This window comes from Amblyraja radiata, chromosome 20 (assembly GCF_010909765.2).
Source record: "Amblyraja radiata isolate CabotCenter1 chromosome 20, sAmbRad1.1.pri, whole genome shotgun sequence".
Lineage (NCBI taxonomy): Eukaryota > Metazoa > Chordata > Chondrichthyes > Rajiformes > Rajidae > Amblyraja > Amblyraja radiata.
In genome coordinates, this window is record NC_045975.1 from 32,079,046 (window position 1) to 32,098,471 (window position 19,426).

The 19,426-nt window shown below is 42.9% G+C and overlaps 1 protein-coding gene across 2 annotated transcripts in view; it reads left to right on the forward strand.

Annotated features, from left to right (window-relative positions):
* Positions 1-18,518, forward strand: part of ambra1 (autophagy and beclin 1 regulator 1) — a 325,084-nt gene extending 306,566 nt beyond the window's left edge. For both annotated transcript variants that reach the window (XM_033039200.1, XM_033039201.1), the window contains one exon: positions 17,731-18,518. In XM_033039200.1, coding sequence (XP_032895091.1) covers positions 17,731-18,242 — 512 coding nt within the window. In that variant the 3' untranslated portion in view covers positions 18,243-18,518. The remainder of the gene's footprint in view (positions 1-17,730) is intronic.
* Positions 18,519-19,426: the final 908 nt, after the last annotated feature.

Below are 19,426 nucleotides of genomic sequence, written 5' to 3' on the forward strand. Positions count from 1 at the left end.
CAGCATCTTGTTACAGCAAAGCCAACTGAGTATAGTGAAGGTCCTAGTGCATCCTACTATTGCCAGGTGTGAATAATGACATTTCAGACTTCTGACTGAAGGTCTTCACCACTGACTTGTAGAACATCTCGAGGGCAACCATTTATTTTTATTTTCTCATTTGGAACATGGGCTTATCAACTTATTTTTGATCAAGAATGATGCCAAGGCCAGGTTGACCAAGCTGCTATGGGATTAAACCATAAGCATTCATATCTAGGAGAGTCGGGATTAAGGAGATCTCTGATGTGTTCATTCCAGCTGTCGGTTCCTGATGATTTCACCCATTCTTGGATCTTTGACCTTTGGATCACTGAAGAACCTGTATCTGTCATGGTTGAAGTTGATTTGCTGGCCTGCCAGGCTCTTTCCACTTGTCATCTGCTCTTTCACTCAGGCTTTCTGCTGGACCTCTGCTTTAGTGTGTCTGCTGAACTATTTATATTCTCTTGAATGGTGGAGCTTCCAATCCAGGAACACCTTATGTTTATGGTAAATTATTTCCTCATTCTCTTGGTCTTTCGTACCATTCCTGCCGCAGCCAAGAGTCTTACTACAGGTACCCATCATGGTGGCCTTCAGATGAAGCGTAAATACTATGGACATTGTAGACCCTGTTGACCGTGAGATACTTGTGGACTTGAACACTGATCTTCCTGGAGCAACTGATGTTTTGGACCCTGCCTTACTATTGATAACAGAGCAGATTAGGCCAGTTGTCAGACCAGCAATCATCAGCGTTTATCAATGGTATAGGTGAGGTAGACATCCTTGCAGTCTCTCACTTGGAAGATGATTCAATCTAACGGTACTTGTGCTAGTGTCTCTGTCACAATTGTTGCCAGAAGTTTTCTCCCTCTCCCTCTGATAGAACAGGTGTTTATTCTTCAAACAGGTGCCAGTGATGGAGGGAATTATTTTTCATGTAGTGGATGGAGTGTGAATAAAGTGGCTGCTGAGTTTGTGTGTTTTAGGAGCTGCACAGATCCAGGCAAATAGCGAGATTCTCACTCTATTTGTGAATTTCGTGAATGCATTTCGTGAATGAATTTGTGAATGCATTTCGTTGTCTCTGTACTGTACACTGACAATGACAATTAAAATTGAATCTGAATCTGAATCTGAATTATGCCTTGTGGATCTTCTTCTTGCGTTTGAGGCAGCAGAAGTTATGTAACGCCCTCCAAGCGCTGTAGCCAGTTAGACCTTCCACATTCAGCTGCAACAGGGTGATGCCATCTGGTTCGACATCTGTAGGTGCCCGCCCTAAAAAGGGCGCATGCTCCAGGTTGGCGTCAAGCGACTGAGATTGCATTAGGGCTGCAAGCTGCGACAACTGAGATTGCATTATTTCTGCTGCTGTCTCTGGTTGTTGTCATATTGGATGTTTAGCAGAGAGTAGAGTGTTTAATTTATTCATGATATATGTATTTTTATTTCTATTTATTTTTTACTGCACACTGAATGGACACTGGTTGAGCAACGTTTTTTTGTTTCCTCTGGGTATGTGAGTACTCAGGAAAATGACAATAAAGATATACTATACTACTACTATTCTCCTGACTGAAGTCAGTTGACAGGGCTCACCACGGGGAGGTCAACAACATGAGCCCCCCCCTTGTGGATGGTGGAATGGCTTTATAGAGGCAGGAGATGAATCATGTAACAGCATCTCACCTGCACTAGTAGCTATTCCATTTATATAGCTAATCCAGTTAAGGTTCTGGTCAATGCTGATCCCTCAATTTCCCAGGAGATTGATTGTGAAGGACTGACAATGGTAATATCAAAGTACAAGATGAGACTTCCTCCTCAAGATGCCTTTATTATTGTGGCATAGGAGCTACTTACCACCTAATCAGCTCAAGCTCGAATGCTGCCCAGATCAGCTGCTTTGTTGTCGGAATATTTAGGAATTGATCTGAACTGTGCAATCAATAATCCAAAAGCAAAATGCTGCAGACTATGAACATCTGAATTAAAGTGGAAAACATTGCCAACACTTAGCAACGAGAGCGTAAGTGGAGAGAGCAACAGAGTTAGCATTCCAGATCATCAGTACTGGAAAGGTTAGGGAAAGAATGTCTCAAGTTGCATTGAGGCAGAGGGAGAGAGAGGGTGGAGAAATCAGAGGGAGGGTGGAGATGATGTACTTCCATGCCAGAAGTACATCAGATGCTGCTTCTGGCATCACTTTTTACCACCTTCACAGTTGTCCCCTGGAATGGATAGCATTAGTTGCGAGGGTAACACAGTGGTACAGATTCTGTCTCACGGCTGCAATGACCAGGGTTTGATTCTGGTGGAGATTCCGGTGAAGATTCCGGTGGAGTTTGCATGATCTTCCATTGATGTGGGGGGTTTTCCAGCTACTCAGGATTCCTCCCACGTTCCAAAAATGTGCAGATTGGCAGGTTAATTGGACATTGTTAATTGCTCGTAATGCATGGGTGAGTGGTAGAATCTATGTGGCATTGAAAGTATTGTGGGGAGAATAAATAGCTTAGGGTAGGATTGGTGTCTAAGTGGGAGGTTGATGGTCGGCACAGACACTGACTGAAAGGCCTGTTACCTTGCTGTACATCTCCAGGGCTCAGATAATCCTGGCCAATTAGGTTATAGTTTCTGAAGTTGATTTTGCTGCCATAGAAGACCCCATTAGAATAGCTTAAACATGCATGATTTTTAAATTTTGATCTGTCCTGAAGCAAAATCTGATTTGTACATTGAATCATGGTACAGATCATCCACAATCGTGTTCAACAATGGAAATATGTTCTGTGTTCCCTTACAATTTAGCGCTATATTAATACGATGCAGTAACAAGGGCATCCTCAATGTGAAACCAGAATGTTGTCTTTGGGTGGCATCTGTGGTGGTACCTGAACATAGTGGTCTCCCTGATTATTTTCCTTCGCACCACACCTGCTGCATCGTTTTCCTCTGTGACTGGGTATTAGAGCAAGAATTAGACACACTGGATCAAATATGTTTTGAGGAGAATCATTATCTGATGCGTTTGGATGATTCACATTTAGCACTAAAATCCCTTTTCTCCTTTTCAATGATATTATGACAACAGTTAATTATTTTGTATAGCTGCTGCACATGGCAGTTTGAGTTATTCACCCAATTTATACAAAATTGCAATAAACCTTGGGAGTAATTTTATGCGAGTTATGAGACAACAGGATTCTGTCTAATTCCCTTCCGATTCTCTCTTTTGACCTATAGAAGACAGGATTATATATTTTTAATATTGTTTTTTAATCTATTATGAATATATATCTCACTCTTCTATCTGCAAATGTGACTTTTCTGTCATTTTCCTGGTTATTGGTTTTAGGCATTTTTTTTTGTAATTTATCTACCAATCCCCAGCCACACATTTCACTTTGTCAACAAGAAGCTTTGCTTGGCAACAAAATGGAATGACACACAGATTTGCAGGATTGTTCTCAATATCTTAAAACGGAACAAAATTATCATCACCGCCTACAGTGTCTCTGGCCTGATGCCAAGCCACCAAAGGGGAAAAATGCAATGAGCACTTCAAAGTGCGCAAACAATTCCCAATCACAGGTGGAAATTGTGCCTTACATCTGTTTCTTGGTGGGAGGTGAGTGATTAGAAGTTTATCAGACACAGCTACCATGATACTCGGCTGTTTACAAACTACATAGCAGGATCTTGGCTCATCACTGACTATCCACATTCAGACAGCCAGAATAGAAAGATTGAATAGTAGAACAAGGAAAATCATTCAACCCCTCGTGCTTCCTGCACCGTTCAAATTGATCATGACTGAACATCCAAATATAGTCATAGTCATATGACATAGCATGGAAATAGGCCCTTTGGCCCAACTCATCCATCGCTGTATGACTCAATGACTACCCACAATCTCTTGCGTCAATTTAGAACACTAATCCCTAATATGAAACCATGTCAAAAAGCCTTCTATAGATCTAAATCTAGATCTATTGGCAGGATAAGTAACATGTTGATGAAATGAACGTAACACATCTCTCTGGGATGCACAGCATTTAGTTATAGACTAGTATTTCCCACTTTCACTCCCCTAATTACATCCTCAAAACAAAATCTAGTAAACATATTATGCGTGATTTCTCTTTTATAAATCCATACTAACTTTGATTGCTTCTTTCACTGTTAAAGAAGTTATACAGCACGGAAATAGGCCTTTAGACCCAACTCTTCCATGTCGACCAAGATCACCCATCCAAGCTAGTTTGCCTGCATTTGGTCCAGCATCTCTCTAAACCTTTCCAAATTGCCCCTCAGGTTCCTGTTAAATCTTTCCTCTCTGGCATTATCTCCAAATGCTGTGATACGACATCCTTCACAATGGGCTCCAGCATTTTCCCCAACACTGATGTCACACTTGCAGGTCTTGAACTGAATAAGGTGCATCATGAGCAGGATGAGCTGATTTCACCAAAATATTACTCCTCTCACTCTAATGGTCGTCAACCTTACAATGAATGCCGAACCTCACTTTGCTGTAAAAATAAAATATTTTCCCTCATTGGCCCCCAGCACCTGTCTGCATCAACCTCCTCCACTCATTTCATTCTCCATAGTCAAAGCTATTTGTATTATTCATATTCCCAGGTATATCTTTGTGAATGACACATGTCTAATATTTGTATCAATCCTTGCATCCACCGTTTGCAGCTCATATTCTTCAGAGTTTGCTGCTGCATCAAACTGCACCACACAGTCTGATGCCAAACACCATCTTCCCCTTTCCTGCACCTTTCATATCGTCGTGGAGACTGCCTTCCTCTCCTGGAAATACAAGTAATTTTACAATCACAAAACAACTTAGATCAACTTTTTGTATAATTGTCTGACTATTCAGCTCCTGTCCCTCTTTATCTGAATGTATCAGCCTAACCTTCTGTTCTTCCTCAGATGCCTATCTAATTTTCCCTTAGCTGCATCAATACCGTTTTCCAGAATTACTTCATGCTTTAAGGTGTTTGAACTCCTAACTATTCTTTGCCGACTGTTTCTTCTGGATTCCTAAATGCATTTATTGACCACTCGGCTGTTTTTTGGCTCACAAACTCAACAAACCTTTTCAGGGTAGCGTTTTCATACCCAAGTCAACATCTATTCCCTCAACCACATGCACCTTGAAGCCCATCATTGTTGCTGCTCCTACTTGTTGCTGGCTATCTTTACAATCTGAGTCCCATCAAACCCCTCAACCAGTCACTGGATGCTTTCCAGAGTCTACTGACCAATCTATCCCCATTATCCACTGTCAGTACATTATTTCCAAAACTACTCCCCAATCACCAATAACTGCTCCCATGTCTAATGTGCCTCATTCCTGACTCAGTTTCCAAGTTACTTGTAGTAGCAGATGCATTTTCAATAAGCTCTCTTCCTAAAAGCACAAGATGTGCTCCTTCCAATTTAGTATAGTTAAGGCAAAACATCAAAATAGTGACTATTCTTCAGCAAGTAGCATCATTGCATTTTTGCCCGTAATAGTTTATCAAGAACAGGAGTTTGCCGAAAGCATCCGTACCATTTCATTGAATTGTTCTAATGCAATGCAAGAAAATTCATTGTTCTATCTGGGACACATGACAATAAACTCTCTTGACTCTTGACTTGACTTGAACCAGGCAAGGACTTGGGAAAATAGCCAACGATCCCGAGGAACATATTAAGGGATTATATCAATACAGCAAAGAAGAAGGTGAATTAATTAAATCAGTCATTTTTAAACTCTCTTCAATCCTTTGATTTCCAAATTGATGCTTGAAACTGAATTTTAAGAATTAAAGTCACATGACAAAAAATATTCATTTTTTCAGTTATCTTTTGTATCAGTTAGTTTTTCTTCTGGAAACATCTTTGCTTCAAAGCCTCAATCTATCTGGGAATCCTAAACTTTATTCTGGATATTCCCCCCCCCCCCCCCCCCCAAGTTTTTTGAAGAAGTTTTTAGAAAGTCTCTGTGCTTTGAAAAGAGTACAGCATTTGACTTCATGAGTATCTGGAAAATAGCGAACAAGAAACGCAGATTTCTTTCTTCTCGGACGGAAAAATCCTGTTTGTTTTTCCACTTGATTTGAATCTAGCTGGGCAATGTCTTTGATCAGTTACTAAGATGTACTCCGATCAAAAACAGTTTATTCTTTGTCAATTAACTCTGATGACTATCCGCATGACTTAAAGAGTACATCAAAGCAATAGATTACTTAGCCGTACCAAATTTGAAGCACGTAGATTCTTCTTTGTTTTTTTTAAGTTTTATTTTTGGCCACGAGACATTGAAATTTAATATAAACATCAACCTTAATAAAAGTAGAATATTCTTGTGGTCAGTTTATGGTTGAAGAATATTTATTCTGGCCTGGTTTTCCCCTCAATATCAGCCAAACAAAGGACGTAGCTATTGAGTTAAACTGGGTGGCGTGCGCATCCCAGTCGGCATCTGTGGTCCCGAAGTGGAAATGGTCAAGAGCTTCAAGTTCCTAAGCATAAATATCACCCACAATTTGTCCTGACCAACCACATTGATGTTTCCTCATTACTCTGAGGGATTTCAGCATGTCTCCAACAACTCTGATCAACTTCAATTGATGCGCCCAATGGATTCTATCGAGAAGCATCACAACTCTGCCAAAGACTGCAAGAAATTGCAGAGAGTTGAAAGATGCAGCCAAGTCCATCATACAAACCAGCCTCCCTGCCCATCGACTCCATTCATGCTGCCTCAGGAAAGCAGCTTCCATAATCAAGAACCATTAACATTTCAGTCATTCCTCTTCTCCCCTCTCCGTCCGGTCAGGCAGAAGATACAAAAGCTTGAAAGCACATGCCACCAAATTCAAGAACAGCTTCTTCCCTGCTGTTAACAGGCAACTGAGCGATCCTCTCATAGGTTAAGGGTGTAGTCCTGACCTCCCAACCTATTTCATTGCAGCCCATCTGCATTTTCTCTGTAAGTGTAACCCTATAACACTGTAACACTATATTCTGTACTTTGTTTTTTCTATTCACACTACCTGTCAAACTTGTGCATAGTTTCATTCTAGTTGTATACAGTATGATTTAACAGGAGAGCGCGTAAATAAATATTCTCACTCTATCTCGTGCACGTAAAAATAATAAACCTATAGCAAGACTGTTGAATCAAAATAGTGTTTGAGATTTCCATATCTCACCAAAACTAATGGCTGATAGTCACCAGGTTGATCTACCTTGGAGCGAAAAAAATAATTGGGTAAATACTGCCTGTAAATCTTTTTTATGTACAAAAGACATGATATCGGCTGGATAAGATATTCTTTGCTTTTTGCTGGCATCTGGACCAAGCCCAAAATTACTACTCCAGGTTAAAATACAAGAGATGAAGTAATGTTGTTATCTTATTTATCTCTATTGGCTTTGCCCATGATAATTTATAAAACTTGTTTGACAAAGATAGAATGTACATGTAAAGTCCTAACATCATCTAACTGGCAAGTGCCAGTGTCAATGCTTCACTCAGTCTTCCTCCTAACTCGACCACAATAATCTTGCATTCTTTTTTTTGTCTTTTGCAACATACTATATGAAGACAGGAGAGGAATTGTGGGTGGGAAACGGGCAGAACTGGAAGGGAGAGACAGAAATAGACTGCAAGGACATTGGATAAGACTTGCATTGAAGCACTGTGGATTAAATTGTGTGGTGCAAATGATGAAACTGGGATAGTGGCATCTGAGCCGGCTGAGCAGCCTTGGTTGGTGTGTGTAAAGTCAGTGAAGAATATTAGAAGAATGGTATGGGTGCAGGGTGAAGACTCAAGTGTTTAATTGTCATATGTACCAGCAACAGAACAACGCAATTACTACTTGCTGCAGCTTAATGGACCCATTAACACAACAACCCACTAATAAATATACAATAATCAAGAAATCATAGCTGCTGAAGAAGGGTTACATTTAGAGTTGTGCAGTGTTCAAGAGCCTGATGGTGCTGGGAAGAAGCTGTAGGTCGCAATTCTCAGGCTCCTATACGTTCTTCCCAATGGTAGTAACGAGGTGCAAGTGTGGCATGGGTAGCATGAGTTTTTGGTGGTTTTTGCTGCCTTTTTGAGGCATAGCCCCCTGCAGATCACTTTGACGGTGGAATAGATCACGTGGTAGGAGACTGATCTGTTGCGGGTTAACTTTCCACTTTCCTGTCTCTCGGACAAAAATATGGTGCGTGTTCAAGTTATTGACTCAAATCATTTGACCCCAATGCTACCAAGTGCTCAGCCTTTCAGAATCAGCCACATGGTATAGTTCTTAAAGAGGGCATGGACCCCAATCCTTGCGCTTCAAGCAGATTTATATTCTCAAATGTAAAAGCAGACCAAAGCAGGACATCTCATGGTAGCCAGTACCATGGATTTTTTTCTGGGCAACACAAGATGGAATATTACTATGGTATTATTTTTTAATGCTGTGGAAGCTTTCAACCGATTAGGATGTAGTGTTTGCAACAGAAGGTATTGTGCGATAGATGGTATGTCCTTTAATGAACAACAGTGCCTGGCATGAGAGGATATTCTGTTGTGTGTGCAAGAACATTTCATTTGACAAGGACACCTGAGAAGATTGTGTGTTAGCATATTTTATTTTTCCTTTTAATCCTCTTAAATATGAAACACAATTTCACAGTTGATCTATCCAGTAAAATTAAGCCTCATGGGGAAAGAGCAAGTTGTGTTTCAGTTTCAGTTCTTGACGAAAGTTGAAATTTGATTCAACAAATGTTTGCAGTAAATACTTTCAGCCTGTCTAAGTTTCTGATACTGGAGTTGTTCAACATTTTGCCTCTTTACCAACCATGTACAAAAAGCTTATTCCCTTTGGGCTGAATTTATGTCAACCGGAAGGTTTCAGTGCCATATAAAATCTGTTCCTCTGTTTAACTGCTGGCTTGTGAGTTCTGCTGTGTGCATTACAAGCACAGCAGGGATTTGAGAGTGTTTCTTCTTGCTGGAAGGTGCCTTCACCAATGACAACTGAGATTGAAACTAAGGATGCTTGAATGGAAGAAAATAGAAAAACAGTTCCTTTGAATAATTTTCAAGAGCAAACTGTATAATTGAAAAGTAATTTTATATGGGTGCACGATTGTATATTTAGAGCTATAATCATTAACATGTTTTTAGCAATGCAGTGTGTCTGCGGTTGAGAGAGTGAATACTGTGGCTGGTAGATGGGGGGTCAGCAAAGTAGGCTGCTTGGCCGAGAGTTGTTGGAGGCAAATGGAGAGTATTCCATCACACTCCTGACATTCCTTGTAGATGGTGAAAAGGCTTCCAGGAGTCAGGCGATAAGTCGCTTAATGTAGGCTACCCAGCATTGGTTCTGCTCATTCTTTATATCTCTACCATTCATTGTTCTTTATCTCTCTATGTCATCGTCTATATCTCTCGTTTCCCTTATCCCTAACCAGTCTGAAGAAGGGTCACCCATTCCTTCTCTTCAGAGATGCTGCCTGTCCGGCTGAGTTACTCCAGCTTTTTGTGTCCATCTTCGGTTTAAACCAGCATCTGCAGTTCCTTCCTGCACATTGGTTTTGCTCTTATGTGGTTGATCTGTGGTGACTAATCCCCCTCTCTATATAGCATGAGATTTGGCAATTGTTTAATTTAGAGATATAGCGCAGACACAGGCCCTTAGGCCCACCTAGTCCATGCCGACCAGCGATCACCACACGCTAACACTATTCTACACTCATACATTTACAATTTTACCAAGCCAATTAGCTTACAAACCTGTATGTCAATGAATGTGGGAGGAAACCAGAGCTCCCGGAGAAAACCCATGCGTGTCACAGGAAGAACATACTAATGCTGTATAGACAACACCCGTAGTCAGGATCAAACCTGGGACTCTGGTGCTGTAAGACAGCAACTCTACTGCTGCACTACCATGCCGCCCCAATAGCATTGAATGTCCAGGAGTAAGGTAAGAGGGGAGGAAGAAGGGGTGTTAGCTGCAATTGTTCTAAGGTGGTCACTGCTTAACATGTGTAGTTGGCACTCTTTAATGAAGCAGCTGAAATAGGCTAATTGACTATCATAAACTGCCCCTAGCAGGTGAGCAGCATAATGACAAAGGTTGATGAGCGGGTGAGAGAGAATAACGTTCAGAGAAATGAGAGGTAATTAAATGTGTGACGTTGTTCTGCTAAGAACTGGCATGGATTAAAAGATCAGAATGCCCTTCTTTGCTGTAATTATTAAGAAAGATGGATGGACCTAGGACACTGAAGAATTCCTAAAACATGTAATATGGTTGAAATGACATTACATAAACCGTAACTGCAATTTTTAATGAAGGTTTGATTCCAGCAGGATTTGTTTTCTTTATGATTCACTTATCGTTATGATAAGTCTCCTTGATGTCAAGGGTAGTCACTCTCATCTTATCAATGCAATATATTTTCTATATTGATGTTTGGATTTAACAAAGTCTAGAGCTGATGAAGCTAAAGAGTCCTAAACAAGCTTCTAGATCTGAAGCACATGTATTCTTCAATACAACCAGGATGGTGTTGGGGGCCATAGTCTTTGCTTTGCTAGTATTCTTGATATTTCAAAACATAGAGTGAGATATTGCATGGGAATAGGCCCTCTACACTGACCATCAATCCACCCCACGCCCCTTTTATCTCCCCACAATCCCATCAACTCCTTCCCGATTCTACCACTCACCTACACACTACAAGAAATTTGCAATGGCTATTTAATTTACCAACCTTTATGTCTTTGGGATATAAGAGAAAAAACTGCACACCAAGGGAATTTCTGGCAGTCACAGGGAGATCATTCAAACTCCACACAGACAGCAGCCAATGTCAGGTTTGTAACTGGATATCTGGCACTGTAAGACAGCAGCTCTAATAATTCTGCGGCTTGCATTGGCCAGTGTGGATCGATTTGAGTAAAGATGGTTGCATATTTGCTTCACTCTTTTCCGTGTGTGTTGGGCTCTGCCATCGTTAACGATGAAAATCATTGAGCTTCCTCGATCTCATCAATTTCCCACTGCCTTTGATGACCTAGTAAAGCAGGATTGCATTGGTTTGAGGTTGTGAGAGTGTTCTTAATCTTCAAGCACAATCTAGGCTGAGGCAAATATGCGAACACCTATTCGTCAAATTAATCAACTACCTAATGTCAAGTAGCATTGGTTATTACAAGAGTTACTGAGACCAATGGAAAAAAGGAGCACGTCAACAATGTGATTTTGGCTGTACAACACTGTCAGCAGGTAGATTTGTAATGAGGTGAGTCCTTCTGGATTAACCCAAACCCAGCAAATAGGTTAATCTGTGTTGTGATTTTTCTCACCATCTGCCACAGACCCAGTTTGGCAACTCTCCCCTCCAGGGCAGCCAACTCAGGCAGAGGTGGAGCTGCCAAGACGGCCTTGATGATGGACTCTGAAATCCCCTAGACAGAATCCATCATCATTTAAATACTATTAAATAAAGCATGGGTAGGCTTATTCATGTACCAAGCCCTTTTTTTGTCTCAATGTCAATCATCTGTTTTGCTGCTTGTCAAGTTCACAGCAGAGTTGTAGTTGTCTAATGGTAAGTCTAGAGGGCTGTTTGATTGATTAAATGATACAGCATGGAAATGGGCACTTTGGCCCACTGTGACCGCACCGATCATTGAACACCCATTCACACAAGTTCTATTTTATCCCACTTTTTCATCCACTCCCTACACACATGGGGCAATTTAGGGGCCAATTAACCTGCAAACCTGCATATCATGGAGTCATACATAGTGGAAACAGGGCCTTCGGCCCAACTTGCCCACAACAACTAACATGCCCAATCTTCACCAATCTCACTTACTTGAGTTTGGCCCATAACCCTCTAAACTTCTCCTCTCCATGTACTTGTCCAACTATGTTTTTTAAACGTTGTGAGAGGAAACCAGAGCATTCGGAGGTAACCTATGCAGTCACAGGGAGAACGTGCAAACACCACACAGGTAGCACCCGAGGTCAGGATCAAGCCTGGGTCTCTGCAACTGTGAGGCAGCGGCTCCACCAGCTTGGTCACTGCTGCCAATGAGCCTAATTGGAAGATGAGAAGCTTTCTCACACTGATGCTGAGCCTCATTGGAACATCGTGGGAGGCTAAGGAGAGAAGGTCAGAGTGGGAGAGGGTTGATAATCCAAGTGACAATTGACCGGAAGGCCAGCATTATGTTCGTAGTGGTCAGTTATTCTGCATTTATCCTTAGTGTAGAGGCGAACATATTTGAAATGCAATTGCAGTCTGCTAAATTGGATGGTATACAAGTTGATGCTTCACAGAGAAAATGTTTAGAGCTCTCGGCAAGAGGAAATAAAAGTGCAAGGGTTGCATTTCCTGTGTCATAAGTAGGAGAGAGGATACTACTGGAGAAAGTGTTTCACATGCTGGAAGATGAGGGCAGTGGCTGTGTTTGATGATGGCATCACATTAGAGAAGTTGGAAATTGAAGAGATGACATGCTGAATCTGGAAAATGAGAGCAAAGTGAAGCCTATCCTTGTTCTTGAAGCAGATGAAAGGGGAAGAGCAGAAATGCCAAACACAAAATGACTGCATTCATGGGCCCAGTAGACTATGGTGAAATAGAATCTTCAATTGAGGAAATGTGAATAATATTTCAAGCACTGTGTATGGAAGTTGGCATCTTAAGAGCGTGTGTGCCAAAGATAGAAAAGGTAAGAAAATGGAATTGAGTCATTGCAGGAAGCAGGGTGATGCAATGGTGACATGTAAAGGCAGCTCTGGCAGTCGGTGAACAGCAATACTTGGATGAGCAGGCTTACAGTAGTGTGCAGAAAAACAGTTTTCAATGCAAAGCATTTGCAATCCCTTACCCCACCCCAACAGATGTTGTTCAACCTGCTGAGTTCCTTCAGCAGACTGTTTGTTACTCCGGATTCCAGCATCTGCAGTCTCCTGTGTCTCCAGTTAATAGATTATGTTGATGTTTTCCCATCAGAGCTAGAAAATGCATCCACGGGATTTGACTTTCATGGTAATTGCAAGGATGCAGCCTGCGTAATGAATTCAGATGGTGTAAATAGAGAAAAATTGGTATCTTTGCATAATTATAGCTCATCAAGTAGATTGTTCAAATGATTTGAATATAAAATAAAGCAGAATGTAAGGGTAGAACTGTTTTATTATTTAACCTTCACGATGAAAGCATTGCTTTGAAAATCACATCTAGATATCTGTTATTCTCTTTGTATTATGTGATTTCCTTAAATAATGTGTGTGGATAACCTTTTCACACAGCTTTAAACTGCTGACACCGTTTTGCTGAATCTTTCGGATCAGTACCGACTAAGCATGCAGTTTAATGTTATTGATGAATAACTATACTTCATGCAAAACCATCTTCAATTGGTCTGCTTTAGTCCTGAATCTTGTGTTAATTTTACTAACTGTTTTCAATCTGCAATGTACAGGGGCCTCACAAGATATTGATAAACTACAATATGCTTGTATTTATCCAAAGAATCTTTGGATTCTTCGGGCCAAACCTTCCCTGAGTCGGGATAAAGAAGTATGTGTAACTGCAAGTCAACCACAGCTCCCATAATCCCAGTAAAGGTCAAGTAAGATTTGGTCAGCAGATTCCAGGTGTCCATGAGCATCCTGTTAGATGATATCTAACTCCAAAGTTTGTTCAGGTCAAATTTTAGGAAGCCCAAGCCTTGTCTATCAATCTGACGTTGACTGGGATTGCAATGAGGTGTCTGAGTTTGAGTGGTGTTGTGCAGTGAGTAGATACAACGTGCTGGAGTAACCCAGCGGGTCAGGCAGCAACTCTGGAGAAAAGGAATAGGTGATGTTTTGGGTCGAGACCCTTCTTCAGACAGAGTCAGGGGAGAGGGAAACTAGAGGTGGGAGATGGAAACTAGAAAAGGGTACAAAGAAAAAATGAATGAATAGTATGAAAAGAACAAATCAAAGCCAGAAACGATGATCAAGGAAAGGTGAATCCTACAATGGTCCATTGTTGGCTGTGGAAAAGGTGATAATAAGTGGATGCAAAGAGTGAAAGTATGCAGGACGGCGGTGAAACTGGGGCAACTAGGGTAGGGGAGGGATGGAGAAAGAGGATGTAATCTGACTGAAGCTTACTAGGATTGCACTGTGGTGTACTGATTTTGCCTGACTTTGGCTGGCTAAGTTTGTACATTGGGTAATCGGTTCCGGCTGTCTGGGATTGTTCTTTCTGGGGTGCCCAAACCTTTGGGCTTGGTGATCGGCTTTGACCATAGGACAAGTCTTTCTGGCACTGCCATGTGCAAGATTCACTGGTGCTTGAAGGCTATTGACCATGCACATATGCACGTTCTACTGTCCGAAATTCCACTGCACAAAAGAGGTGCCCAAGTTCACTGATATGTCTTTAATGGAACATTGAGGCCTGAGTAGGCTTCAGATATTGGGCCCCAGCCCGGAAAATGTGGGTATGTCTGAGGCATCTGCAGTCCCCATTACTTGCCTAAATAACCCCTCCCTATGTTTGAACCTCTGTTCATCCCACCACAATGAGTGAACCTCTATGCAATACCCACACAATCCCTTCTCTCTCTCTCCCAACTCACCACAATTCACTACTTACAACATCTAACACTTTTTCCGATGTCTTCAGCTCCGGAAGTGGCGGCGCTGGTGAACGGCTGCGGCTCGCCTGCAGTCCGTTTGTTTTTACTTTTTTGTGTTGTTTCTTTCGTTTTGTCTAGCTAAGTTTTTGGTTTTTTAGGTTGTGTTTATGTGTGGGGGTGGGGGGGGGGGTGGGGGGTTGAAACAGGGCTTGCTGTCTCTCCCTTCGGGGGAATGCGACTTTTTGTCGTATCCCCCTTCTCTGCCTCCGTCTGCGCTGAGGCCTAATGGCGGAGCTGGCGACCTCGAGGCTCCGGAGGCAGAGCCTGTCAGGACTCGCCCTGGGCTCGCTCCCGTGAGGGCGGCCCAGCTCGGGCTGGAGGGGCTGTGACGCTCCCGTGAGGGGCTGTGACGCTCCCGTGAGGGCGGCCTGGCGAGGGGCAGAGACACTCCCGTGAGGGCGGCCCAGCCCGAGGGTAACGGCGCTCCCGTCGGGGTGGCCCAGCCCGAGGGAAACGGCGCTCCCATCGGGGCGGCCCAGCTCGAGGGTGGAACGGCGCTCCCGTGAGGGCGGCCCAGCCCGAGGGAAATGGCTCTCCCGTCGGGGCGGCCCAGCTCGAGGGTAACGGCGCTCCCGTCGGGGCGGCCCAGCTCGAGGGTATCGGCGCTCCCGTGAGTGCGGCCTGGCGCTGGGCTGAGACGCTCACGTGAGGGCGACCCGGCTCGGGGCTGGAACGGTGCTCCAGTGGCTGAGACGGCGTTCTGGCGGCGGCGGCCTGAGTCCGGGGTTCGGCCGCTGGCCAGTGGACGACGTCGTCAACAGCTGCTTCCGCTGGACTGGAGGGCGGCAGCTTCGGCCACCCCGGGCCGCGGAGTTTGAACCGGCCCGTTCGCGGAGCTCGGTGAGCCGCGGGACTGACTTACCATCGCCCGGTGGGGTATCGCCTCAGCGCAGAGGGAGAAGAGGAGGGAAGAGACTGCAGCCCTAAGATTTTTGCCTCCATCACAGTGAGGAGGTGCTTGGTGGACTCACTGTGGTGGATGTTAATTTGTGTTTACTGTCTGGTCTGTTGTCTATTATTGTATTATTGTATGTATGACTGCAGGCACGAAAGTTCGTTCAGACTGAAAGGTCTGAATGGCAATAAAGGAAATTCAGCTTCTTGAGTAATAAAATGTTAGAGAGCATTCAGAATGCACATGTGGTTGTCTGATATTGGTTGTTTATTGAATATTGCTACTATTAGCACATACCTTGTGCTGCACCGCCCAGTTGATGTGGCTGTCGTGGCTCACATTGTAGCCTCTGGCCGACAGTGCTTTCTTCAGGCCGCTGCTACTGACGAGACACGCTCGGTCACTGTGGGGCTCCTTCCCCTGTCCCTTCCCCTTCTTCCTGTTGGCCGTCACGTTGTCCACTCAACCTTTATCCACCTCCACTGCCACCTCCTCCTCCCATGGTGTCGCCGACATACTCCACCTTGGAAGATGTCGGCGACTGCGGAGAAGGTGGAGGAGGCAGCAGTGGAGCGGAGCGCAGTCAAAGCAACGGCTGACAGGATGAAGCAACAGCTGATGAGAGGGGAAGGAGCCCCACAGTGACCAAGCATGTCCCATCGGGGGCAGCGGCAGAAAGAGAGGGATCACTGGTGCAGACCAGCAGCATTGGCGCCCAGTTTTAAGTTAAGACAACACAAAGTGCTGGAGTAACTCAGCAGACTGAATCAATCTGAAGAAGGGTCCCAACCAGAAATGTCACCTATCCATGTTCTCTGGAGATGCTGCCTGACCTGCTGAGTTACTCCAGTGTTATGTGTCCTTTTGTGTGTTAGCCAGCATCTGCAGTTCTTTGTTTCTACTACATGCAATAATAATATCCTACTCAGTTACAGTAGACAATCACCAATAACGGACACCAATAATCCCCCATGGTCGGTTATAATGGGGGTTTACTGTACTATAAATACATTGCGGGTGGGGGCTTAATCATTAAAGGTCCACAAAAAGTGAGTCAGTGTATTCATCTTAATATGTTGTCTTTCCTGTCTCAGTGGTGTTTTTATTTTATATCTCTAGATTTTCCATGCATCTGCATTCTGTGTAGCAGATAGTCAGACAGTTTGCTTTCTCCTTTCAGCCAGTCCCACCCTGTGGCTGTGTACCAACTGATGCATGGCATCAGTCATGGTAACCTGCCTTCATTTGTCTGATCTTCTTTTCCTGGATGGAACCAAATCATCCAAGACTTTTCTTTACTGCTATTTTATTCTGACCCAAGACTCCCGATGAATTTTAACAAGCTTTTGATTTTCTACAGAGTCAGGTTTAAAATCATCTTGCCATGCCCTGTAACTTGGTCATGGACGAACAAATTCTTTGATGGAGCTGGAATAAAAATATTTAATATTTTAACCTCATTAATAAGGTATTCAAGATGGCAGCTGGTTGTATCTGGAAAGAGGTTTGAGAGAGATTGCATAATTTGTCCTTCCCATTAACTGATTCCAATTTTTTTTCTCTATCCCAATATTAAAGCCCAATTTATGATTTCCTGACATTCTTGACGAAAGATGATCTAATTTAGAAGGTGCAATGGAATCTCGTCTTGTGTCAGACAAAATTACATTTCACTGCCATATAATCTCATGACTATCATAAATGCAAAGATTGCGTGATCTCTGCACAGTTTACTGCTTTTAAATCATTGCCACAGTGACACACCTTTGCTTCTGGTATGGGGAAGAAACCAAAGATCAAAATGGCTCTGCAATTTTGCAGCTGGGAGGATAGAGTGACACAGAAGCAGGGATTTATTTGCTGGCTGCTGTTGGGCAGTAAATGAAACGTTAATGAGATTTGCTGAGGAGAATGATCAAAGTATATTTTTATCTACACACAGAATAAGTTTCCAAGCAGCTACTTTGCCATTTGGTGATTGACTTTCAATGCTACTTTCAAAATATGTTCGGAACATCATTTTAAGCAACTTGTAAGTAAGCATGAATGTTTTCTGTTTATCCTTCTTCAGGAGATGCTCCAGAGTACATTCCAGGAGAGGATGCCTTGTCTCGCATCCGCCGTCTCATCGCTGAGGGTTGGATGACAGCAGTCGTACAGCGAGAACAAGGCACCACCACTGCCTCCATGGGAGGCTTTGGAAACAACATCATTGTCAGCCACCGCATACACCGAGGCTCGCAGACGGGCAATGAAGCCCTGATGCGACTGAGCGCACACCCTCCAAGTACCCTTGGCAGAGCGGAAATGGACAGCAGTTACAGTCAGATTGTGGTGGACTCAGCTGTCCCTAGCAGCTCCAGCAGCTTAGTAACAGACTTCAGAGAAAGTAACGAAAGGGATCAGACATTAGAACAGCTCAGCAGAAGTAGTGCCCTTGGGGATGATGGGATCTTTGGTCAACAGCCCACCACTTCGATGGACACAGGTGCCCTTTTCCACCCTGTCAACGCACACAGCCCCAATATTGTTGACAATACTGATAATCATGGCACTGACAACAGGGACTCAGACACGAGGTAGAATTAGGTGCTCTGATGTTCAGGGTGAAAGAAACAATAAAATTGCATGTCCCATGGTTTGTATGTGTAGAATCTAGCTAAAACAGCCAAGGAAATTCCACTTACTTGTTTTCAGTAGAATGTGATTTAAGTTGTTTTTCTTCTTTTATTTTTTTTTGTAAACTGGTAACTTGTTATTTTAGAGAAATGGAATCTAGTCAAGTGCAAGCAACGAAGACCTATGTGAACACCAAAGATCACAATAACGAATAAAAACTCTTTAAAAACTGGAAGACGACCTTTGCCGATGTGATTAATTTATTTTAAACCTTGTTGAAATCGAACTTAAAAAGTTTTGTCATTCTCGTTTCTTGTGTCATTTTCAGCTATTAGTCTAACCCCCCCCCCCCCTTAACATGCTGTAGCTGCAGAAGGTGTGAAGTGAAACAGAAAGAGAAACATGTTCAAAGTTGGGCAGCATCTGTGGAGAGAGGAACAGAGCTAACATTTCAGATGATGACCTTGCATCATCAGACTTTACATGAGTGTTCTGATGAGAAGTCAACAATCTCAACAAAAAAAACTGCTGTAAGAATTCAGCAATTCTGGGATGAAATGAACAATTGACATTTTGGGTTGGAACCTTTCATCTCAAACTTCTTCCTCTCCCAAATCACATTTAACTTTGTTATTTGACCTCCCCCCAAGATGCTGGTTGACCTGAGCACGATCAGCACTTTGTTTTATTCCAGCAGTGTTCTCCGATAAAAAGACCAATTATTTGAAACAAGGTACCTTCCATTTATTAATATTGTAGAAAAATAATCCATCGATTTAAATGATAATTTATTCTTGGTGCCATAAATGTTATTCTGAGTTAATGTAAACATAAGAGACTGCAGATGCTGCAATCTAAATCAAATAGAAAACTGCTGAAGGAACTGATCGGGTCGAGCAGCATCTGTGGAGGCATAGGGATGGTCAACATTTGAATCAAATATGAATGATATAGTAGAGCAAGAGGTGGTTTGGCCCATCGTAGCTGTGCTGCCTCTTTAAAACTACAATCAATCGGGTCCACTCCCTGCTCACCCCCTCCCCCTCCCCAGAGTGTCCAAATCTGTCCACATAGCCACATCCACTTCTCCCTTTAGCTCTATGGAAACATCTCCCTCACATTCAGTTGGTGAATTACAGATTACCTGT